The sequence below is a fragment of the Nerophis ophidion genome, linkage group LG12 (assembly GCF_033978795.1).
Source record: "Nerophis ophidion isolate RoL-2023_Sa linkage group LG12, RoL_Noph_v1.0, whole genome shotgun sequence".
Lineage (NCBI taxonomy): Eukaryota > Metazoa > Chordata > Actinopteri > Syngnathiformes > Syngnathidae > Nerophis > Nerophis ophidion.
In genome coordinates this window covers 51271944-51297304 of record NC_084622.1, presented here as the reverse complement: position 1 = coordinate 51297304, position 25361 = coordinate 51271944, and the positions used below count along the sequence as shown (strand labels likewise).

The window sequence follows — 25361 nt, the reverse complement described above, 5'->3', positions numbered from 1 at the left end:
GCTAAAGTATGTTGATTATTAAAATGTAGGTCTAAGTGAGACCTACATAATGTTTTTTGTTTCATGTCTCTCTGACATTCCTACCAGAAGTTACAAGCAGTTTTGTCTGTGTTTTCTTCCTAGGAGCAGTTTGTCCGTGTTGTATTCCTAGGGGGGCGGTAGAGCGCAATTTAGAGTTTTGAGGTTAGGTTTTTGCATCAGATCGCAATTTTTGCCAGACCTGATGTGTGTGTCAAGTTTGGTGAATTTAGAAGCATTTTAAGGGGGTCAAATAACAGCTCAAAGAGGCAAAAATGACATTTTTTAGGAGACTTTGCACAGGGGTTCTTTGAAGGTGCGTAAAATCAAAACCTGAGAACTTATCAAAACTCTGTTCTATACTTTTAATCAGAAGAGTTCAATCTCTCTCCTGTGCGAGTTTGAAGCCAAAACCAAAAAACGCACTCAGAGGAGATAATGTTTGAAGATAGGTGACCGGTTTTTACAAAACTTTTGTTTTGAAGGGGGGATTGCAAACTTCCTGTTGATTTTTGTTGGGGTTTGTCAATCTATGAAATGTAGGTCTAAGCGAGACCTACATAGAGGTTTTTGTTTCATGTCTCTCCGACATTCTTACCGGAAGTTACAAGCAATTTTGTCTGTGTTTTCTTCCTAGGAGCAGTTTTTATTCAAAAATAGCGCTAGAGCGCAATTCTGAGTTTTGGGGTTTGTTTTTTTCATTATATCGCAATATTCGCCAGTCCTAATGTGTGCGCCAAGTTTGGTGACTTTTGAAGCATTTTAAAGTGGTCAAATTACAGCGCAAAGAGGCAAAAATTGCATCTTTTGCGAAAATTTTATTTTTAAGGGGTTTTTGCCAACTTCCTGTAGATTTTGGGTGAAAGAAGTGAGTGTATGAATATTGGGTCTAAGTCAGACCTACATAGGAGTTTTTGTTTCATGTCGCTATGACATTCCTAACAGAAGTTACATGCAGTTTTGTCTATAATTTTTTCCTAGGGGGCTCTAGAGCGCAATTTTCATTTTGGGGGATGGTTGCTTAATATGTTGGGAAGGTTTGCTATACAGACGTGTGTGTCAAATTTGGTGAGTTTTGAAGCATGTTAAGGGGGTCAAATTACAGCGCGTAGGTGCGGAATAATGATAAAACACAGCAGTTTCAATAGGGTCCTTGGCCCATGGCAAAGGACTCCACAGGAGTCCTTTGCCATGGGCCAAGGACCCTAAATAGTTGGAAAAACCCATATGGAGAACCGCACTTTGATAAACTAATAGACTGACTGGCGGCGTTCCACAATAGTGATGGTAAAATTAATTATTTTTAATGACTCTAGTGCAGGGGTCTCAAACTCAATTTACCTGGGGGCCACTGGATGCAAGTCTGGGTGAGGCTGGGCCACAAAAAAAGATTTATTAAAAAATATACTTTGATATGTTTTTATTTTTATGTTCAACACAAAATAAAATCAAAATATAAATCAACAAAATGAGAATGGTGCACCGCAACTTTCTCTGTGCAAATAAGACACGTCGGGGTGCCCCTGTGCTCAATAAAGAAATATTGCATCCCCCACTTTTCCTGGAATTGTCTTTGCTCATCACTAACCTTTCTCTTCACTGCAGGCTTTGAAAAAGACATGTTTGGGGTTCCATCCATCCATCCATTTTCTACCGCTTATTCCCTTTCGGGGTCGCGGGGGGCGCTGGCGCCTATCTCAGCTACAATCGGGCGGAAGGCAGGGTACACCCTGGACAAGTCGCCACCTCATCGCAGGGCCAACACAGATAGACAGACAACATTCACGTGGAATATATTTGTTTTTAGCCCACGCACGGAGAATAATGTTATTTCCGCAATGTGTGTCGTTCCGCTTTTCCTCCCTACAGCAACACGGCGGTCGGAGGATAATAGCCGGGAAAGTACCGAGATAGCGAGTGCAATAATGTGACAGCTCCCCGAGTGTTATCCAGCGTCATATAGAAATATACGTAGTGTTCTTCGTGTAAGGCGATGCAAATTAAACAATAAAAAAATAACGGTTTGAATTGGTCCAGGTTATCGGGGACTGTTATTACTGACGGACAGGTGTCGCGGTGTGACTGCAACCAGGCACGTAAGAAAACCCTTGTCTCCATGGCAACATTTCTGTTGCTTTGACTCATTTGCCACTTTTCCACTAACGCAGGGGTAGGCAACCCAGAACGTTGAAAGAGCCATTTTGGAGCCAAATAACAAAAATTGTCTCTGTTTGGAGCCAATGGAGTTTACAGTTATGTTAGCACAATTAGCCCCGTATGGGCTAACATCACGACTAACGTGTTACACGCCCGATTCGCCCAGCGAATCTGTCGGAGTATCAGCGCTAGGGTCCAGTGCACCACAGTTTTGTATTGCTCGGCAGAGTGTTTCAGAAGCTACCGGACTGCTCGTCTGTTTACAGTGGCGCCGGGGAGCGAGCGAGAGAGAGAGCGAGACAGAGCGAGAGAGCAAGGTAGGGAGAGAGGGAGTTAGGAAGAGCGCGTGCGTGTCTAATGGAAAAGCGGCAAAACGTTTCTCTGCTTGCATCATGCAAGTGACGTGAATGTTCGGCCCTCGACAGCCATACATCACACCGTGATTGGTAGATTCCTTCAGCCCCGCACACAACGCTGTCAAGCGGCATTCATATAAAACTCGCGGGCCGCACTAACATTAAACTTTCATATTAAGGTGAGAGCCGCAAAATAACGTCTCGCGGGCTGCAATTGGCCCGCAGGCCGCGTGTCTGAGGCTCCTTCTCTAGTGCCTGTGAGTCACTCAACAAAAGTGAATCGTTTCACTCATCACAAAAGTCATGTGCCAAAGCTTGTCCATGGTTATTGCATGCTAAGGCTCGCCCCCACCCGATACACCCAAGTATACATCAAGCTGCGGCCGCAGACACTCGTAAATTGCGCCCATTAGAGGCTGAAGTTGCGTCCACTTTAGGGTCAAGTGGCGGCTACTTTTAAGTCTAAGTCGCGCCCACTTAAACACGTGCCCACAGTTGTGCTGACAATACGCAACACAGGAATCAGAAATAAAAAATAATATACTGCTGAAAATAAGTTAGGGTTGGATTTGGGTTGGTGGTAGGGAAGCAGAATAATAAGGTAGAAAGGTTGATTAGGGTTAAGAGATGGGGTAAGGCTATGCCTGCAATTTCCCCGCACATTTTGGCCAATCAGCATCATTTTTGGTAATCTACTTTGTATCTGAGCAGCATGTAAATGTGAACTGTAACGTCCCACAATATATTCAGTCTTTATTGCTCAAACGGTATAACTACCGTCCTCCCGCGTAGCTCAGGCCTATTTTTGTTGCAGTCTACAGCGCTCTAGAGCACAGGTGTCAAACTCAAGAGATCTGGCCCGCCGCACCATTTTTTTGGCCCTCGAAAGCCTGAAAGTTTTTATTTTTAGTCTTTATTTGAAGGGACAATGCACAGAGACATTAAGCTCAAAGACAGATACTGTATGTTCTGCACCAGATTATAGCATATAGCTCATTTGCATCTGCAGTCCCATCCATCCATCCATTTTCTACCGCTTATTCCCTTTTGGGGTCGCGGGGGGCGCTGGCGCCTATCTCAGCTCCAATCGGGCGGAAGGCAGGGTACACCCTGGACAAGTCGCCACCTCATCGCAGGGCCAACACAGATAGACAGACAACATTCACACTCACATTCACACACTAGGGCCAATTTAGAGTTGTCAATAGACCTATCCCCAGGTGCATGTCTTTGGAGGTGGGAGGGGCCTATCCCCAGGTGCATGTCTTTGGAAGTGGGAGGAAACCGGAGTACCCGGAGGGAACCCACGCATTCACGGGGAGAACATGCAAACTCCACACAGAAAGATCCCGAGCCTGGATTTGAACCCAGGACTGCAGGAACTTCGTATTGTGAGGCAGACGCACTAACCCCTCTTCCACCGTGAAGCCATCTGCAGTCCCATGATTCTATGTGTCTACATTAAAACATTCTTCTTCATACTGCATTAACATATGCTACTTTTAAACTTTCATGCAGAGAGGGAAATCACAACTAAGTCAATTTACCAAAAGTGTATTTAGTAAACTTTAATTAAGCAGTGGCACAAACATTCATGCCATTTCCAAAACAGAAAGTGCAAGATAGTCAGACATTTTAAAACAAGCTATGAGTGCACTTTTGTGCATGATGTCACCAAGATGACATATCAAAACAACACTAAATTAAAGTGCACTTTTTGTACAGAACACCCCTACAATAGTTAAAAACCAATAAAGTGCACTTTTGTGCATGATGTCACTCAAGATATTTCAATAAGTGTCAAATAAAAATGAGCTGCATAATAGGAAATCAAATAGTGTATGTCCTTCACTATGTGGTAGGTTCCTGCGGACGTTATCTCCTTCTGTTGTTGACTATTTTTTTCACACGGTGTTGATGTGGAAATGGTTGCTTGGGCATTTTGTGGGTGTGGTACCGAACGGAGATGTTGACATGCAGAGTTTCAAACACTCTTAATTTTCTAGCGGGTGACTTTTCAAATGATGCTACAAATTAGCAGTGGTGCTACTTTCTGTAGCAACGCTTTTGCCCCACACTTGACATATTACGGTTCAATGTGTTTTCTTTATTTTCATGACTATTTACATTGTAGATTGTCACTGAAGGCATCAAAACTATGAATGAACACATGTGGAGTTATGTACTTAACAAAAAAAGGTCAAGTAACTGAAAATATGTTTTATATTCTAGTTTCTTCAAAATTGCCACCCTTTGCTCCGATTACTGCTTAGTCACCTGAAATGGTTTTCACTTCAACCCTGATAAGACACACAGGTGTGCCTTATCAGGGCTGATCAGTGGAATGTCTTGCTTTATCAATGTTGCTTGGGACCATCAGTTGTGTTTTGAATGAGAAGTTGTGTCCAAACTTTTGGCCTGTACTGTGAATGTAGGTTTACAAACTATTTTTAAGCGTAAAACATACATAGAGAATGTCTGCAACTTGTCGACGATAAGGACGTTTTTTGTGGTGTTTAGTTTCTGTAATTAAAATGATAATTATTAGTTATAATTAAAACAGTACAGTAATTTCACAACAAGCTCTGAGTCTGTACTTTTACTGCCATCTAGTAATAATAGTAATGGATTAGATTCATACAACGGTTTTCCAGACACTTTAAGGGCTTTAATAATAATACTAATGAAAATAAAACATTGTACTTATAATGCGCCTTTCTGGGCACTCAAGGACACCGTACAAAATCAAAACAAGAAAATCAGTTGGATAAAAACCACAGATTTACAGTGGATAAGTAGTCAGGAATAGGTTTGTTTTGAGTCTTGTTTTCAAGAGGGATATTGAGTCTATATTACGAAGGTCTGGTGGTAATGAGTTCCAAAGATGAGGGGCAGAGCGGCTGAAAGCTCGGGCACCCATGGTGGACATTTTATATAAGAGGACAGTGCGATGGATGAATGCAGACGATCTTAGGGAACGTGAGGGCGTGGCGACATGGAGCAGGTCAGAGAGATATGACGGAAAAAGGTAGCTTTGAAAGTGAGGAGAGTTATTTTAAATTGGATACAGTGTTTGATGGGTAGCCAAGGGAGTTCTTGCAGAACAGGGGTGATGTGCTGGATTGAAGGGGTTCTGGCGATTATCCGGGCTGCAGAGTTCTGGAGAAGCTGAAGTTTGTGAAGTGACTTGTGAGGGAGACCAAACAGGAGTGAGTATGTGGTGTTAGGGCTGGGCAAACTCGATTAATGTTGCGTAATAGAAAGTAAGCAGACCGGATGATGTTGTTTATGTGAGCTTGAAAAGAGAGTGTGCTGTCGAAGATGACATCCGGACTCTTAAATTGGGATGAGGGTGAGATGGTGGTATTGCCGAGAGTAACGGAGAAGCTGGTTTTGGCTTGAATGGATTTTGTACCTACAAGTAAGATTTCGGTTTTATTACTATTGAGTTGGAGGAGATTGGATGAGAGCTCTCTGAGGCAGTCTGTAAGGGAGGAAGGAGGAAGGAGGAAGAGAAACAGTTGGTTTGGTTGACGTAGAGCTGGGTGTCATCTGCATATCAGTGAAAATATATTTAACATTTCCGGAAAATATAGCCAAGGGGAAGAATGTAGTGTTTACAGGGAGACGTTAGAACCCACCATTTTGAGCTACGTTTATAGCCAAAGCTGACAAGAATGATTTGTGCCTACGGCCTCTTTGACCACCACCAAACATTCATAAACCCGTGTGTGCAGCACTGGGAGCACACCGTGTTAGGTGTCTTGCCCAAGTACCTAACGGCCATAACTAGGATGGCAGATGTTGGTTTGGAACTAGTACCATCTGAACCACGTTAGGGTGGTATACATCAAGTAAAACATCAATACAGTGTTTGTTTTCACAATTCTTTTTTTTTTTTTTGCTTTTTGAGGTTAGAGTTACAAGGAACATTAAAAACATTGATATCAAATTCATAAAATCCCAAACTGACTACATTTTGATGAGGGGGAAAATAGGCCTCAAAACATTGCAACTTTTTCAACTATTAGCAAATCAAAGTCTACTTAGAAGGTGAGATAACTCCTGGAAATTGCTGGTTTTTAATGGCCAAAAGTTTCATTGATTGATTAATTGAAACTTTAGATAGTAGATTGCACAGTACAGTACATATTCCGTACAATTGACCACTAAATGGTAACACCCAAATAAGTTTTTCGACTTGTTTAAGTCGGGGTCCACGTTAATCAATTCATGGCATAATACAGTCATCACACAAGTTAATCATCATAGTATATACATTGAATTATTTACATTATTTACAATCCGGGGGGTGGGATGAGGAGCTTTGGTTGATACCAGTACTTCAGTCATCAACAACGGCGTGGCGCAGTGATAGAGTGGCCATGCGCAACCCGAGGGTCCCTTGTTCAATCCCCACCTAGTACCAACCTCGTCACGTCCGTTGTGTCCTGAGCACGACACTTCACCCTTGCTCCTGACGGGTGCTGGTTAGCGCCTTGCATAGCAGCTCCCTCCATCAGTGTGTGAATTTGTCTGTGAATGGGTAAATGTGGAAGTAGTGTCAAAGCGCTTTGAGTACCTTGAAGGTAGAAAAGCGCTATACAAGTACAACCCATTTATCATTTATCATTTAACAATTGCATCAACAGAGAAATGGACATTGAAACAGTGTACGTAGGTCTTACTTAGTAGGATATGTACAGCCAGCAGAGAACATAGTGAGTTTCGGATAGCATAAGAACAAGTATATACATTAAAAATACATTTGATTATTTACATTAGGTTATTTACAATCCAGGGAGATGGGATGTGAATGGAGGAGGGTATTAGTAAAGGGTTGAAGTTGCCTGGAGGTGTTTTTTAGAGCGGTTTTGAAGGAGAATAGGTATAGATGTGTGTGTCCCAAGTTAAAGGTAACGGCAGGCTGTCTTCTTTTAGTTTGCTGTGGTCTGGAACAACATGGCCCACAAACAAGTACCGTATTTTTCGGAGTATAAGTCGCTCCGGAGTATAAGTCGCACCTGCCGAAAATGCATAATAAAGAAGGAAAAAAACATTTAAGTCGCACTGGAGTAGAAGTCGCATTTTTGGGGGAAATTTATTTGATAAAACCCAACACCAAGAATAGACATTTGAACGGCAATTTAAAATAAATAAGGAATAGTGAACAACAGGCTGAATAAGTGTTGGTTATATGAGGCATAAATAAGCAACTGTTATGTTAACCTAACATATTATGGTAAGAGTCATGCAAATAACTATAACATATAGAACATGCTATACCTTTACCAAGCAATCTGTCACTCCTAATCCATAAATCCCGTGAAATCTTATACGTCTATTCTCTTACGTGAATGAGCCAAATAATATTATTTGATATTTTACGGTAATGTGTTAATAATTTCACACATAAGTCGCTCCTGAGTATAAGTCGTAGCCCTGGCCAAACTATGAAAAAAACTGCGATTTATAATCCGAAAAATATGGTATCTGAAATGTAGCCAATATTACATACAGATAATGTGTCATGAGACATGCACAATTAAATTATATACAAAGAGGATACAAATTAAGGAAATTAAACAAGTTCAAATATACCTACCAATGAGCTATAATGATGCAATATGGACATACAGCTAGCCTAACTAGCCCAGTTAGCACTCCAACAAGTTAATAATATCATCAAAGCGCACCTTTGCGCATTCATGCAAAGTATGAAACTGCTGGTGGACAAAATGATTTTTACTTGTAAACAAACTGTTGCGTCACAGTCCACACTATGTTGAGTTGAAGAACCGCCGAAATTAGTATGACAAAACGATGTTCACCAACTACTCTCATCAGTGAAGCATACACAAGGTTTATGTCATGTTTTGTCCTGAAAAACAAAAAAAAAATTCCCATCTTTTTCCATTTTCAATCCTGTTTTAAAAAATGCTCTAGAGCAGCGGGTTGCTGACCCCCGTCTAGATTGTAAATATACTTGTGATTCAACTTATTCCAGTTTCCGACCACCGAGACTACCATCAACATCTTTGAGCTTTGTCCTATTTATTTTTGTCATCCTATTTCCACTGGCAGTCTGACGTCGCGCTACAAAAATGCAGAAAGCGCTTTAAACCAGGGCGTGGTTTATGCCAGAGTGCTGGATGTCCACCCTGCACTGCTACAGCAAGCGGTGCTGACAATTAACGTGGCAATTGAATATAAAAGTAATCCGCTTACCATCCCCACCTCAGGTAAAATACCCATCCATTCATTTATCCACCCAGCTACTTATTGCCATACCTGCCTAACATTAACATCTCCTGTTCCCCAGTGAATAGGACAGTGAAAAGTTTCATTGACCAAACCGTCCGGCTGCTGGACCCCACTCCCAAAACAAACGGGCATTATGTTCTCAAGATGTGCAACTCTGATGAATATCTCCACAAGTGAGTTCATTATTGTTAACCTCCGTGTGTTATATTTGGTCTCTAACGCTGCACTATCTCCATAGTGAAGAGCTGCTAGGCGTGCACGAGATCGTCCACACCCACTGCAAGTTCAACCTGGACCTGCCCCTTCGACTGCTGCACACCAGCAGCCTGAAGCACAGCCTGGAGAGGGATGTGAGTCACTAACATTAATCATTGACCAAGAAGGAAAAGGCCGTTTTGTTTTGTGGAAGCCTTGTTCCAACTTATCAGGGCAGGTGTCGTTGTAAAAACACCGCCCGCAGTCTTTTCACTTTAACTTTGTTCTGTATACAAATTACATCCTGGCTTTTGGCATTTAGAGTTGGAGTCGTGGTTTGTTCGTTTCTGAACACAATATTTTACAAAATTTGCTGAATTATATGATTTAGAGGTCATCAATTGGGCGTCTGTAACCCCTAAGACAAGGGTCGGCAACCCGCAGCTCCAGAGCCGCATGCGGCTCTTTGACCACTCTGATGTGGCCCAGCTGCATAATTGCATAATTGCCGATTATTCTGGGAGGTTTCCGGCTTTCAGGGCCTCTCCCAGAAATCACCCGGAGCAAACAGTCTCCGATTATCACTCGAACTACATTCTTAATGGGCGTGCCGTGAGGCGATTATCACTCGAACTACATTTTAGAGGGCGTGCCGTGATGGCAACATCTTTACCTTATTCTACATCAAGTCGTCGCGCCTGTATTTACACCATGTTAACTGTGTGCTGGGCGGTCACAGGTAGTATACAACCTCTGTCAACACACGAAAGTGATTGCCATGCATACTTGTTCAACAGCCATACAGGTTACACTGCGGGTTGTGATATTAACAACTTTAACACTCTTACTAATATGCGCCACACTGTGAACCCACACCAAACAAAAATGACAAACACATTTCGGGAGAACATCTGCACTGTAACACAACATAAACACAACAGAACAAATACCCAGAATCCCATGCACCCCTACTCTTCCGGGGTACATTATACACCCCCGCTAGCACCAAACCCTGTATGTATGTATATATATATATATATATATATATATATATATATATACATATATATATATATATATATAGATATGTATGTATATATATATATATATATATATATATATATATATATATATATATATATATATATATATGTATGTATATATATATATGTATATATATGTATATATATATATGTATATATATGTATATATATGTATATATATATATATATATGTATATATATATATATATATATATATATATATATATATGACCTACATTATGTAGGTCTCACCACACACTGCCAGGAGAGCCCTTCAGGGTGTAACACTGTTTTATTTTCATAAATATCAATAGGCTTCTGCTTTCCATCACAATGTATTTTCCTCCTGCGTCCGCTCAACAGCACCTCCAACTTTAACACTGTGTCTCATTCCGGCTGCTGCTAATAAAGGCGACAGGTGATTAGATAACAGCGCCCACCTGGGCCATCCACTCACCTGTCGCTGTCTTCGACACGTGAGTATATATATATTGCTCTTTTTATGTATATATATATATATATATATATATATATATATAAAACTTTTTTTTTCTTCTTTTTACGTTTTGCCATATCTTCAATTGTTGCTGCTTATGTTCTTTGTTGAAATATTTTCAGGTGTCGAGAGACTTTTAATTTCTATTTTATTAAACACAACTGACAAGAAATCGAGCATATTTTTATGATGTTCTTATAGTATGTACTCGTGTTGAGAGACTCTACTTCGGTCTCTCACTGTCCTTGACAAAAGAGCATGCAGTGAGCATGACATCACACTTGCTTGGCGCTGTTGCTCTAATTGGACTTTCTCTCTTTAAAAGCCATATATATCACATATAATAGGCCGTATATATCCGTTCAAACTTTAACAATCAGCTGGTGTTGATGTTTTATATGTGTGTGGTTTGGATTTGATGTCAGTTTTTCCCATGTTGGCAAACACACCATCGGTGCATGGAAGGTGAGGCGGAGAATGAGGAAGTGTTGTTGTGATTTGGGGGAAGTGTGGACTCATGGAGACAAAAGCGTTTTCGCGGGAGGTAAAAAGCTGTTGTATTTGTGCTGTTTGTTGTCACAAGATTGGCAATAAAATTTAAAAACAGCGTGGGACTTTGTCATTTCTTCACAGTACTTTAATTTGTTTCGAAAAAAAGAATTCAAGGTGTGGCAGGAAAGTAACTGCGGTGGCGGTGTGCCTTAGTCAATTACATGAAGGGGAAACCCTGATCTTATTATTGCACAATAGCTAACTGTTTTGATTTCAAACACAATTCATTCAAAGAGGTTCATTAGGGCTTCAAAAAATGATGCAATGTGTTATTCTTAAAGCCAGACCTGTTGTTTGTTTCCATACCTGACGGTTTCCGTAGGTGACAACCTCTGAGGAAGGCAACAGTTGTAGCCCAAACCGCCAGGTACGGAAGCAAACAAAATCTCTGGCTATAAATGTAGCAAATTATAACACAATCAATATACGCTATTTAAATAGGACAACAGTGTCCCCACCAAGGACTGAATACTGGACACCCAGAGAACAGGGGGGCAATTTTGATATTTATATTTTTAATCATTTTGATCATTCGCATAGATAGAATTGTATCATTTACTCTTTTATTTCATTTCATTTCAACAGTGTACTGTGGGCCACACTTTGGACACACTTTCCATCAGTTTTGGGGTCCTTGGCCTAGAGCAGGGGTGCCTATTACGTCGATCGCGGAGCGTGTGTCAATCGATCGCCAGCCAGGCATTAAAAAAATAGACATAAAAATTTGCAATCATCAATCTTCACCAAGACTTCACTTTCGTCAGTTGTTTGACATTCTCGGCACCCGAGGATCTTGTGAGATGACGCTGGCTGCTGTGAGCTCATTATTAAGAAAAAAAATCACTGACAGGACGAGAGAAACACTTTTTATTTCAACAGACTCTTGGGCCGTACTTGCCGTCAAAACTCTAAAGACAGACTGCACAGTTCCTGTCTTCACCATAAAATACCTGCTTCATCCTGCCTGTGCTAACAAAATAAGAGTCTCAGAAAGCTAGCGTGCACAAGCTAGCAAGCTACGGAGTTTGATGCTAATGTATTTCTCCCCTGCCCTCAGCGACCGCTCCCTCTCCTCTCTCGCCCACACACTCACTGACGTCACTCACACATTAAAGGGCCACACACACATACTACTCTCATAACAAAGTGTTTAAAAAGGAGTATACAAGTTGGACAAATGAAATGCCATATCCAACCACTTTCATGTGGTATTGGACAGAAAGGAGGACTTTGTTTCTCCTCCATTTAAAAATGTGGACATTATCAGCACCACTGTCAATCAATCAATCAATCAATGTTTATTTATATAGCCCCAAATCACAAATGTCTCAAAGGACTGCACAAATCATTACGACTACAACATCCTCGGAAGAACCCACAAAAGGGCAAGGAAAACTCACACCCAGTGGGCAGGGAGAATTCACATTCAGTGGGACGCCAGCGACAATGCTGACTATGAGAAACCTTGGAGAGGACCTCAGATGTGGGCAACCCCCCCCCTCTAGGGGACCGAAAGCAATGGATGTCGAGCGGGTCTAACATGATACTGTGAAAGTTCAATCCATAGTGGCTCCAAGACAGCAGTGAGAGTCCCGTCCACAGGAAACCATCTCAAGTGGATCAGCAGCGTAGAGATGTCCCCAACCGATACAGGCGAGCGGTCCATCCTGGGTCCCGACGAGCGGTCCATCCTGGGTCTCGACTCTGGACAGCCAGTACTTCATCCATGGTCATCGGACCACAAGGGAGGGGGGGACATAGGAGAAAGAAAAGAAGCGGCAGATCAACTGGTCTAAAAAGGAGGTCTATTTAAAGGCTAGAGTATACAGATGAGTTTTAAGATGAGACTTAAATGCTTCTACTGAGGTAGCATCTCGAACTGTTACCGGGAGGGCATTCCAGAGTACTGGAACCCGAACGGAAAACGCTCTATAGCCCGCAGACTTTTTTTGAGCTCTAGGAATCACTAATAAGCCGGAGTCTTTTGAACGCAGATTTCTTGCCGGGACATACGGTACAAAAAAATCGGCAAGATAGGCTGGAGCTAGACCGTGTATTATTTTATACGTAAGTAGTAAAACCTTAAAGTCACATCTTAAGTGCACAGGAAGCCAGTGCAGGTGAGCCAGTACAGGCGTAATATGATCAAACTTTCTTGTTCTTGTCAAAAGTCTAGCAGCCGCATTTTGTACCAACTGTAATCTTTTAATGCTAGACATTGGGAGACCCGAAAATAATACGTTACAGTAATCGAGACGAGACGTAACAAACGCATGGATAATGATCTCAGCGTCTTTAGTGGACAAAATGGAGCGAATTTTAGCGATATTACGGAGATGAAAGAAGGCCGTTTTAGTAACGCTTTTAATGTGTGACTCAAAGGAGAGAGTTGGGTCGAAGATAATACCCAGATTTTTTACAGAGTCACCTTGTTTTATTATTTGGTTGTCAAATGTTAAAGTTGTATTATTAAATAGAGGTCGGTGTCTAGCAGGACCGATAATCAGCATTTCCGTTTTTTTGGCATTAAGTTGCAAAAAGTTAGCGGACATCCATTGTTTAATTTCATTAAGACACGCTTCCAACTGACTACAGTCCGGCGTGTTGGTCAGCTTTAGGGGCATGTAAAGTTGGGTGTCATCAGCATAACAGTGAAAGCTAATACCGTATTTGCGTATGACGTCACCTAGCGGCAGCATGTAGATGCTGAAGAGTACAGGGCCAAGGACCGAACCCTGGGGAACTCCACACGTTACCTTAACATAGTCCGAAGTCACACTGTTATAGGAGACGCACTGCATCCTATCAGTAAGATAAGAGTTAAACCATGACAGGGCTGAGTCTGAAATACCAATTCGTATTTTGATACGCTCTAATAAAATATTATGATCGACGGTATCGAAAGCAGCGCTAAGATCGAGGAGCAGCAACATAGATGACGCATCAGAGTCCATCGTTAGCAATAGATCATTAGTCAGTTTTGCGAGGGCTGTCTCAGTCGAGTGATTTGCCCTGAAACCGGATTGAAAGGTTTCACATAGATTGTTAAACGCTAAGTGCTCATTTAGCTGCTCTGCAACAATTTTTTCGAGGATTTTCGAAATAAAGGGAAGGTGAGACACCGGTCGGTAGTTTACCATGAGGTCTGGATCGAGGTTAGGTCTTTTAAGGAGAGGATGAATAACCGCTTTTTTGAATGCAACGGGAACAGTGCCCGAGGAAAGTGATAAGTTTATAATATTTAGCACTGATGGACCTAATAATACAAAAAGCTCCTTGATAAGTTTCCCAGGAAGTGGGTCAAGTAAACATGTTGTTTGTTTTATTCCATTTACACGTTGTAACAATCCTTCTAATGTTATTTCATCAAAACGAGAGAAACTATTTTGGATATTTGCAGTATCCGCCGTATATACAATCGTATCTGTGTTACTATAACCCCGTTGTAGCTGGGACGCATTGTCTTTAATCTCCTTTCTAATAAGTTCAATTTTCTTATTAAAGAACTTCATAAAGTCATCTGCCGAATGGGTGGAGCTACTGGAAGGAGTCCCTTGTTGGGTTAGCGATGCTACTGTACTAAACAAAAATTTTGGATCGTTTTTATTAATGCGGATGAGATTTGAGTAATAATTAGTTTTAGCTAAGGTAAGCATGCGTTTATAAGTTATTAAACTATCACTCCATGCTTGATGGTGCACCTCAAGTTTAGTCGTGCGCCATTTGTCTGATTCCAATCAATGTAAGTCATCAGAATCAGGTAATACACCAACTTATATTCTTGTCTTCATGAAAGAAAGGAATCTATATGTGTGTTAAAGATGCTTGTATTATCATTAAACACCTTTAACGTGTTAACAAAAATGTCTCTTTCATAAATAAATAAAAATAAATCATAAATATGAATGAGGAAGATCTCCTCGACTTGGTCAATCGAAAAGTATCTCGCCTGCAGAATAAGTGTGAGCACCCCTGGCCTAGAGTGTGAGTTCAAACCCCAGCCGAGTCATACCAAAAATTATAAAAATGGGACTCATTACCTCCCTGCTTGGCACTTAGCCTCAACAGTTGGTATTGGGGGTTAAATCACCAAAAATGATTCCCAAGCGCGACCACCGCTGCTGCCCACTACTCCCCTCACCTCCCAGGGGGTGAACAAGGGGATGGGTCAAATGCAGAGGACATATTTCACCCCACCTACTGTGTGTGTGACACTCATTGATACTTTAACTTTAACTTTAAAACACTAAAGACTCCTAATATTATTGTTAAAAGTACAATTAGTTTTTTAGGATTGTAACTGTACCTGCGTGCATATGTGTGTAAAGCTCAGACTACAATCAATCAGTAACATGCAGTATTTTTCAAGCAGGACAGGAACGACAAACCCTCTCAAGTCTACGAGCTGGTGCGGCCTGCTGGCGTCTTCAGCACAAGCAAGTAAGAAAAAGAACAACATGGTATTTGTTTGGTGTTTCATGCTATGCCAACAATGTGTGTGTTTGCAGGAAACATTAGATAAAGGCAACACACTGTGTGTGTTTAACCTTTTAGTTCTTTCTCTTTCAGGTTGAGTCTGCAGAATGTGCTAACTAGCTACGGCAGAGAGGAGGCCTTGCTGCTGAGAAGTCAAGTCAGTAAAGATCGGTATTCACGTGTCTCTCGCTCTTCCACAATGCAAAACTGACACTCTCGCCATGAATTCAGTCGGGGATGAACATAAACGTGCTCGTGGCCCACGTCCGCACCATTATTGATCTTCTATGTGGCTTCTCAAGTCGAGAGCTGGAGGACGCCATCGGCAGGCTCAACAGAGTCAACCCCATCGCCCTGGTAGGATGTCACGAGACGTTCACGTCAGGAAACCAACACTCCTCATTTTACTGATGCCGCGTTTCCACATCTTGTCTTGCAGAATCCCCAGGAAATGTCTGAGTGTGAGCGTGGTGAGTAGATTTGACGAGATGACATAATTAGCAGTGCTAGAAGTAACAGTTAACACAAACCAAACATGTAATCTTAGGTGGTCACAGTATGTGCATGACCCCTGTGCTTTGTTGCTTGGCAGAATTTGTGGTGCACAATAGGGAGGCGTTTCGTGACACGTTTTATAATACAAAACCCAAAAACAGTGAAGTTTGTATGTTGTTCATCCATCCATTTTCTACCGCTTGTCCCTTTCGGGGCCGTGGGGGGCGCTGGAGCCTTTCTCAGCTGCGCTCGGGCGAAAGGCGGATTACACCCTGGACAAGTCGCCACCTCATCGCAGGGCCAACACAGATAGACAACATTCACATTCACACACTAGGGACCATTTAGTGTTGCCAATCAACCTATCCCCAGGTGCATGTCTTTGGAGGTGGGAGGGGCCTATCCCCAGGTGCATGTCTTTGGAGGTGGGAGGGGCACATTTCTCGACGAACTATTGCAAGGAATTTAGGGATTTCACCATCTACAGTCCGTAATCAATCAATCAATCAATCAATGTTTATTTATATAGCCCCAAATCACAAATGTCGTAGCTCGGTTGGTAGAGTGGCCGTGCCAACAACTTGAGGGTTGCAGGTTCGATTCCCGCTTCCGCCATCCTAGTCACTGGCGTTGTGTCCTTGGGCAAGACACTTTACCCACCTGCTCCCAGTGCCACCCACACTGCTTTAAATGTAACTTAGATATTGGCTTTCACTATGTAAAAGCGCTTTGAGTCACTAGAGAAAAGCGCTATATAAATATAATTCACTTCACATGTCTCAAAGGACTGCACAAATCATTACGACTACAACATCCTCGGAAGAACCCACAAAAGGGCAAGGAAAACTCACACCCAGTGGGCAGGGAGAATTCACATCCAGTGGGACGCCAGTGACAATGCTGACTATGAGAAACCTTGGAGAGGACCTCAGATGTGGGCAAACCAACACAACTTGATAGTGTGCCTTATGTAAGGAATAATTTTGGTTGTGCTTACTGACCTCAAAGCTATTTTATTTGGTAGATGGTGAAATGATAAGTGTGACCAGTAGATGGCAGTCACACATGAGAGATAGGTGTAGACTACAAAATGACTTACGTAAACAACACCAAAATTGTATATGTTCCATGTATGTATTTTGGCGGCATAGCTCGGTTGGTAGAGTGGCCGTCTAGCAACTTGAAGATTCCAGGTTCGATTACCGTTTCCGCCATCCGAGTCACTGACGTAGTGTCCTTGGGCAAGACACTCTACCCACCTGCTCCCAGTGCCACCCACTCTGGTTTAAATGTAACTTGGATATTGGGTTTCACTATGTAAAGCGCTTTGAGTCACTAGAGAAAAGCGCTATATAAATATGACTCACATCACATCACAAATGATGAATGAAATACAAAACCCAAAACCAGTGAAGTCGGCACGTTGTGTAATTTGTAAATTAAAACAGAATCCAATGATTTGCAAATTCTTTTCATGAGAAACATGTATTTTTTTTGCAAATATCACTAACTTAGAATTTAGTGGCAGCAACACATTGCAAAAAAGTTGTCACAGGTGCATTTTTACCACTGTGTTACATGGCCTTTCCTTTTAACAACACTCAGTAAACCTTTGGGAACTGAGGAGACACATTTTTGAAGCTTTTCAGGTGGAAATCTTCCCCATTCTTTCTTGATGTACAGCTTAAAGGCCTACTGAAAGCCACTACTAGCGACCATGCAGTCTGATAGTTTATATATCAATGATGAAATATTAACATTGCAACACATGCCAATACGGCCTTTTTAGTTTACTAAATTGCAATTTTAATTTTCCCGCGATGTCTCCTGTTGAAAACGTCGCGGAATGATGACGCTTATTTTGACGCGTGCTTGTGACGTTATTGGTTGTAGCGAACATTTTATCCCAGCACCACTCACGGTTAAAATTCGTCTGCTTTAATCTCGCATGATTACACAGTATTCTGGACATCTGTGTTGCTGAATCTTTTGCAATGTATTCAATTAATAATGGAGACGTCAAAGAAGAAGGCTGTTGGTGGAAAGCGGTGGATTGCAGCTGCCTTTAGCAACCAAAACACAGCCAGTGTTTCTTAGATTAGATTAGATTAGATAGTACTTTCTTGGTTTGTTGTGAAGTTTTAATATGGAACAGAGCGGTCAGGCGAACATGTTTCTCTACCACATGTCAACCAGCAAGTTTTTGGATGATAAAATTGTGATATTAAGTCGGCTCTTACCGGAGACTTGAGCGGAGTTTGCGTCCTCCTGCAGCAGCTGTCAAAAAGGCAGCTGTGACTTTCTTGGCTCCTCCATATGGTTTCCCTCAGAGACAGTGGCGGTCACTGTAGCCCTCTGACTTTCAGGTATGACTTTATAATCTCACTAAAACACTAGTAACACAATAAGCAGATAAGGGATTTTCCAGAATTATCCTAGTAAATGTGTCTAATAACATCTGAACCGCTCCCACTGCCGTCACCTTTTCTTTTTCTAGTCCTTAACTCTAATTTTCCTTATCTAGCAATCTTTCATCCTCGCTTAAATTAATGGGAAAATCGTCCCTTTCTCGGTCCGAATCGCTCTCGTTGCTGGTGGCCATGATTGTAAACAATGTTCAGATGTGAGGAGCTCCACAACCCGTGATGTCACGCGCACATCGTCTGCTACTTCCGGTACAGGCGAGGCTTTTTTATTAGCGATCAAAAGTTGTGAACTTTATCGTGGATGTTCTCTACTAAATCCTTTCAGCAAACATATGGCAATATCGCGAAATGATCAAGTATGACACATAGAATGGACCTGCTATCCTCGTTTAAATAAAAAAATCTCATTTCAGTAGGCCTTTAAGTTGTTCAACAATCAGGGGTCTCTGTTGTGGTATTTTAGGCTTCATAATGCCCCACATGTTTTCAATGGGAGACAGGTCTGGACTACAGGCAGGCCAGTCTAGTCCCTGCACTCTTTTACTATAAAGCCACGCTGTTGTAACAGGTGCAGAATGTGGCTTAGTCTTGTCTATTGTCCATAAAAAAGACGTTGCTTGGATGACAACATACGTTGCTCCAAAACCTGCATGTACCTTTCAGCATTAATGGTGTTTCACAGATGTGTAAGTTACCCATGCCTTGGGCACTAATACACCCCCATACCATCACAGATGCTGGCTTTTCAACAATCCGGATGGTTCTTTTCCTCTTTGGCCCGGGCGACACAACGTCCACTTGTTATCTTAGGCCAGGAGAGAAGGCCATGCTGTCCCTGACGGCCCATCACTGGTCTACCACTGTTAAATTCATTGGGATTGTTGCCTTATAATGCCTAAAATATTTAGTCTTAAATGAAAAGAAGCTCAGTTGTGTACTGTGGCGCCGTAATGGTAGCAGAGCAATGCGTTTAATGAATGCATGAATCAAATAAATTTGTGTAATGGTGATCACCACATGTCTTGTAGCCATGAAGGTGCTGCGCAGTGCCCTGATTGCAGTCATGCAGAGCTTTTTGGAAAACATCTTGTCCAACTTCCGACCTGAGGAGGTCCCCAAGACCCCGCCGACTCGTGATGTGGAGAACAACAGTGCACTCCTCCAATTCAACGTGACCGCTCTCTACAAACTACAACCCAGCTGGATGACCATGTATGAGAGTAAATATAAACATTCTGCAACAACAACTCAATTCCTTACTCGTGCTTGTTTCTCTCTCTCTGTTTTTTTTTTTTGCAAGTTACGACTGCTTCTCCATGTCCTGTGAGCTGACATACGGAGAAAAACAGATCTGCTCGGGTGTTCTTTCGGAAAATATTAGCACTGCGCTATGCTTTGAGAACAAAATACAGTGCAACCGCTTGTAAGTTATTCCTTGTCTTTATATACAGAACTGCATGGGGACTTTGAGTGATCGGTTGTTTTGAGACAGTCCGCAAGTGGGCTTTAAGTACGATCCATCTGGAACAATGCATGCCTTGTAAAAAGCTCAAATGTGGTTGACTGGTGACCAATTCAGAATTAAGCAGTGATAGATTCGGTAGTTTACAACAGTGGTCCCCAACCACCGGGCCGCAGAAGAATTTTCTATAAAAAAAAAAAAAAAGTTTTTTATTTTTTATTAAATCAACATAAAAAACACAATATACACTTACAAATAGTGCACCAACCACAAAAAAACTCCCCTTTCCATGACAAAAACGTCCCTTTTTCATGACAAAGAAGAAAAGAAAAAAAAAGGACACCCCACCCGGGCCGCAGGACAAATTATTAAGCGTTAACCGGTCCGCGGATACAAAAAGGTTGGGGACCACTGGTTTACAATACTAATTAGTAGGGCTGTCCGGATGCAACTTAGTTTTTTTAACCTAAATAAGATTACCAATCTTTTCAAATTTTTTTCCTGAAACAAAAGTTGGACCACTATTTATTCACACTTTTTTTAAATGACAATAGGACTCCTGCTGAACAAAAGTGTGAGCGTTATGCCAAAAAGGTGCTAAAAAGGAAGGAAAAGATAAAATACCGCATCCAGGTTCAATTTACCATCATATAGGGCTGTGTAGCTCGGTTGGTAGAGCAGCTGTGCCAGCAACTTAAGGGTTGCAGGTTCGATCCCCGCTTCCGCCATCCCAGTCACTGCCGTTGTGTCCTTGGGCAAGACACTTTCTCCCAGTGCCACCCACACTGGTTTAAATGTAACTTAGAAATTTGGTTTCGCTATGTAAAAGTGCTTTGAGTCACTTGAGAAAAGCGCTATATAAATATATTTCATTTCATTTCAAACTTGGAGTGTTGGTCAATACCAATATTAACCCGATACAGTCAGCAGGATTCATTGTATATACTTTTAGTATTTTGTAGTCTGGATTCTGCGGATTGCAAGAAAACGTTTAATCAAGTGATATTGGTCAAAAAGAGAACAATGGTAGGTATAAAAAAACATCCCCTTAAAGCATGAAAGTACATATTTTTATTGTTTTGTACTGATGAATCGTGTTAGAAAAGGTTTGATCAAGTGAAATTACCCACAGAATGGTAGGTATAAAAAGCACTAACCAATGAAATATCTTATTAGTGTGTTATTATAATTACTAGTCTTAATTTGTGTTTCGGTGACAACTCGTGTTCATAATAATTCATTAAGGTAAGGGCATGACGCAGAAGGTTGAATGATGGAGACACGTTTGTTATTGGATACTTTCTAATATGCTCCTCCCTTGAATACTTTAAATCTGTAAATGTTTGACACTTTATTGACAAATGTTGTGCTTTAAGCTTTATTTTTTGCATAATGCTATCTCCTAGTAGCCTACCATGTTTACCTTTTGTAAAAGACTTGGCAAAAATACAAGAAATTACCAATCTTGTGTGTTTTTTGGAGGACATTCATTAGTTAACTGTGGTAAATGCGCTGTTTGATTGCTTGTATTGGAGCTTCTAGGATAGGATAGGATGGGATAGGTCTTTATTGTCATTGCACAAGTACAACAAAACTATGTTTTCAGCACAAACCCGTTCAAGATTAGACAAACAGTGTCCAGGGTTACAGAAGAGGAACGCTGATGAGTCGCCACAAGGCGCTCTATAAAAGATGGGAAAAAGGTAAACGCTGGAGAAGGATGAGTAAAAAAATACAATCTAGACTGGGCTCCTAAGGGGGCCCAGTCTGAAGTGGGGAAAAAACCTCCATAGCAAAGCACATATACATATTACAACATACTTCTCCAGATATTAAGCAACAGTGGAGAGGGAGTGGGGGGCCATGGTGGCAGGCCGCAGCTCTCAGGCGCTGACCATCCTTCATCCCTATGGGATTTGCGTCGAGGGCGTTGAATTTCTATCGGAGATTTTAGATGCAAGCTAATATATCCTGTTTTTTGTTGATATTGGACCAATATCAGATTGGGATACCCCAACTAATTAATGCTCATTGATCTGAAAATTGGCTTAATTGTGGGTTAAAAAGATATAATTTGATTGAAATGCATAATGTGTGATTCACTCCAATATTCATGGTGTTATTATGTTGCACAACACAAATGATTATGTTGCTTATGCATCTTTTTACTTTTAGGATGGCGTTTCCTATGACAGTAAAGCAGCTGCCCTATGAGTGCATGCTGACCTTTCAGCTCATGGGCTCAAAACGAGGAAAGAGCCCTGAGATGCTGGCTTGGGCTGTTCTTCCTCTGTACAGCAACAGGTAGGCTTTTAATACATCAAACAACAAGCATTACCTGACGAAGCCAATGGAAATTGCCACATATTTTAATAATCACTTCACAAGCAAGGCGGAAATTCTGAGAGGAAATATGATGGCTCCTCCTTATGCACATTAATTGAAAATCATATAATGAAGGGTGAAAACTGCAGGTTCGATTTTGTACCAGTTAGTCGTTCTGATATTGAGAAATATTTGCCATCCCTGCCATCTGATAAACCTGCCGGGACGGACACGCTAGATAGCAAATTGTTAAGAATTGCGGCATGCCATGTATCAACTCCCATTTGTCAGATATTTAATAAATCATTAAGATATGGAGTCTGTTCTGGGGTTTGGAAGGAGGCCAAGGTCATCCTTCTAGCCAAGGACAGAAATAAAGATTTTACTGGTAAAACCAGTAGACCGATAAGCATACTTCCTGTTCTTAGTAAATTGATGGAAAAAGTTGTTTTCAAACAGAGTCCAGATGACTTTACCTGCAACAAAGTGATGTGGTGTTCCCAGCATGCTTATAGACAAGGTCACTCAACATCTACTGCTCTAGCTCAGCTGACTGATGACTGGCTGTCACAAATAGATGTCAAGAGGATGGTTGCTACTGTCCTGACTGACTTTAGTGCGGCATTCCATGTAGTAGATCACAACATAATGATCTCCAAACTGAGAAAATATGATTTTAATAGTATGTCACTTTCTTGGATGTTGATCTACCTATCAGAAAGATCACAGAGTGTGTTTTAATGGTAGTCCATCTGAACGCAAGTACAATTACTGCGACGTGCCTTAAGGAAGCTGCTTAGGTCCTTTTACTTTTTATTATTTTTACTAATAATCTTCCCTGTGTTACAACAAACACCAATATGGTTATGTATGCAGATGTACAGTACTGCCTCTACCTTAAATGACCTAGAAAATAACTTCAATCAGGACCTGGAGAGAGTGTCAGGCTGGGTGAATGATAGTAAACTTGGTGGGAATATTGACAAAACAAAAGGCATTCTTTTTGGATCCAGACATAAGCTTGTTGATGACCCTCAGCTTCATATTTCAATGTCAGATATACCTATTGAGCAGGTTAAAAAAAAGCAAAACGCTGTTAGACAGTCAACTGTCCTGGTCCGATCATGTTGATGGTATTTTAATGAAAACGGGAAGAGGTTTAGCCATGGTCAGAAAGTGCTCCACCTTCTTGACATCCTCAACAATGGGTCAAGTCATACAGTCCTTGGTTTTCTATCATATTCATTACTATCATATAATACGGTCCGCTACAACTAAGTCTGACCTGAACAAAGCGGCTAGACTGATACTTAAATGTTCTTTGCGCACTAATATTTCATTTATGCATTCACGCCTGTCCTGGTTGTCTTTTGAACAAAAGATGCATTGTAGTCTCCTTATGTTCTTTAGAACTATCAAGTTAGACCAGATTACTTCTACAAACAGTTTTTAAAATCAACTAACACACACATTCATGACACTAGGAATGCCAGCAATGGCTATTTGTCACTTCCTGCTCCCAGGACCAATCTCCTGAAACATAGAGTCATGTATAGATGTATATCATTTTGGAATCGGTTGCCATCTCACATTCATCTCTCACAAAGTAAATTGTCATTCAAGACAGCTTTGAAAATACACCCATTGCAGCTGCTCACATGACGTGAATTTGTAATACTGGGTTTAAATAGCTTTTGTATCCTATGTTGTATTTTTCCTTTGTATAATGTTTGGTAATGCATGTATTCTAGGGGTGGTTCTGTACGTACCTCAGTTTAGAGGTCATGGTTCGATTCATTTTCGGTACAGTAAGAAAACAACAAAATATACATTTTTTTTGTTATTTATTTACCAAATTTGTAAACAATGGCTTTATCCTCTTAACATTGGGAACGCTATAATAATTCTACCCATGTTAATGCACATTAAACTGTCCTAAATTGTTGCTCAGATTAAATAAAATGACAAAACATTTCTTCTACATGTCTACTCATCATGGTTAATTTATCACAGCATTTGGGAAGCCTATAGTTGATTTTATTATGTAAATGTTATATTTTTATCAACATGTGATAGCAGGGACCCTACCATTCAAAGCTTTTCTCTCCGTAAAACACACACACACAACGCAAAATGAGCTACATTACGCTAAAAGCTAATTAGCTTTCACCTCGAGCCAGAACTGCGAGCGAGCTGAGCGGCAGTTTAAGTTTCTAGAAGGTCAACGGGCTCATAGTGATGTTAGTAGAAGATGACTGGGAGGTGTTTATTATCATTTTGGGAGAGTACGCTGGCTCATGCTCACCTGCTAAACACCTATCTGCTCGACGCTGAAGCATTTACTACATGCGCTCTGAATACGTACTGCTGATTGGCTGTTACCGCTCTGAATACGCACTGCTGATTGGCTGTTACCGCTATATATGTAACCAATCAGATGGTTAGTGGGTGGGACAATGCTGGGTGCCGAAACAGAGAGAGAAGAAGCAAAGCAGCTTGTTAAGACTTTAGCTTAGAAACACGTTCGGTACACCCCCGTACCGAAACCGTTCAATACAAATACACGTACCAATACACCCCTAATGTATTCTTTGTATTTTTATTTTATATGCCACTGTATGGACCCCAGGAAGACTAGCAGTCGTTTTGGCGTCAGCTAATGGGGATCCATTCAATAAACAATAATAAACAATTTCCTACTGTAATACGGTATGGCAGGGGTTGGGAACGTTTTTGGCTGAGAGAGCCATGGAAGCCAAATATTTTAAAATGTATTTCCGTGAGAGCCATATAATGTTTTTTAAACACTGAATACAACTAAATGTGTAAAACCAATATTAGAGTATAACATGTATGTTATTCTTTTTAATAACATTTTTATTCTGAAGCTAACTAATAATGAATAAAATACTTCTTACCATTCTTGACTTCTTGAACAGGTGCGGTAGAACAGTCTTTTTCAACCACTGTGCAGTGAGATACAGTCTGGTGTGCCGTGGGAGATTATCTAATTTCACCTATATGGGTTAAAAATATTTTTTACAAACCAGTAATTACAGTCTGAAAATGATGTGGTGTTGTTGAGTGGTCGGTGCT

The 25361-nt window shown here is 41.1% G+C and overlaps 1 protein-coding gene across 1 annotated transcript in view; it reads left to right on the top strand.

The window, feature by feature from the left end:
* LOC133563536 (phosphatidylinositol 3-kinase C2 domain-containing subunit gamma-like) overlaps nucleotides 1–25361 on the top strand; it is a 74971-nt gene that overhangs the window by 5652 nt on the left and 43958 nt on the right. Inside the window, exons 4-13 of the mRNA XM_061917706.1 lie at nucleotides 8616–8773; nucleotides 8854–8968; nucleotides 9034–9145; nucleotides 15454–15521; nucleotides 15651–15714; nucleotides 15789–15914; nucleotides 15997–16027; nucleotides 19507–19690; nucleotides 19779–19901; nucleotides 22116–22244. Of these exons, the coding sequence (XP_061773690.1) occupies nucleotides 8616–8773; nucleotides 8854–8968; nucleotides 9034–9145; nucleotides 15454–15521; nucleotides 15651–15714; nucleotides 15789–15914; nucleotides 15997–16027; nucleotides 19507–19690; nucleotides 19779–19901; nucleotides 22116–22244 (1110 nt within the window). The remainder of the gene's footprint in view (nucleotides 1–8615; nucleotides 8774–8853; nucleotides 8969–9033; nucleotides 9146–15453; nucleotides 15522–15650; nucleotides 15715–15788; nucleotides 15915–15996; nucleotides 16028–19506; nucleotides 19691–19778; nucleotides 19902–22115; nucleotides 22245–25361) is intronic.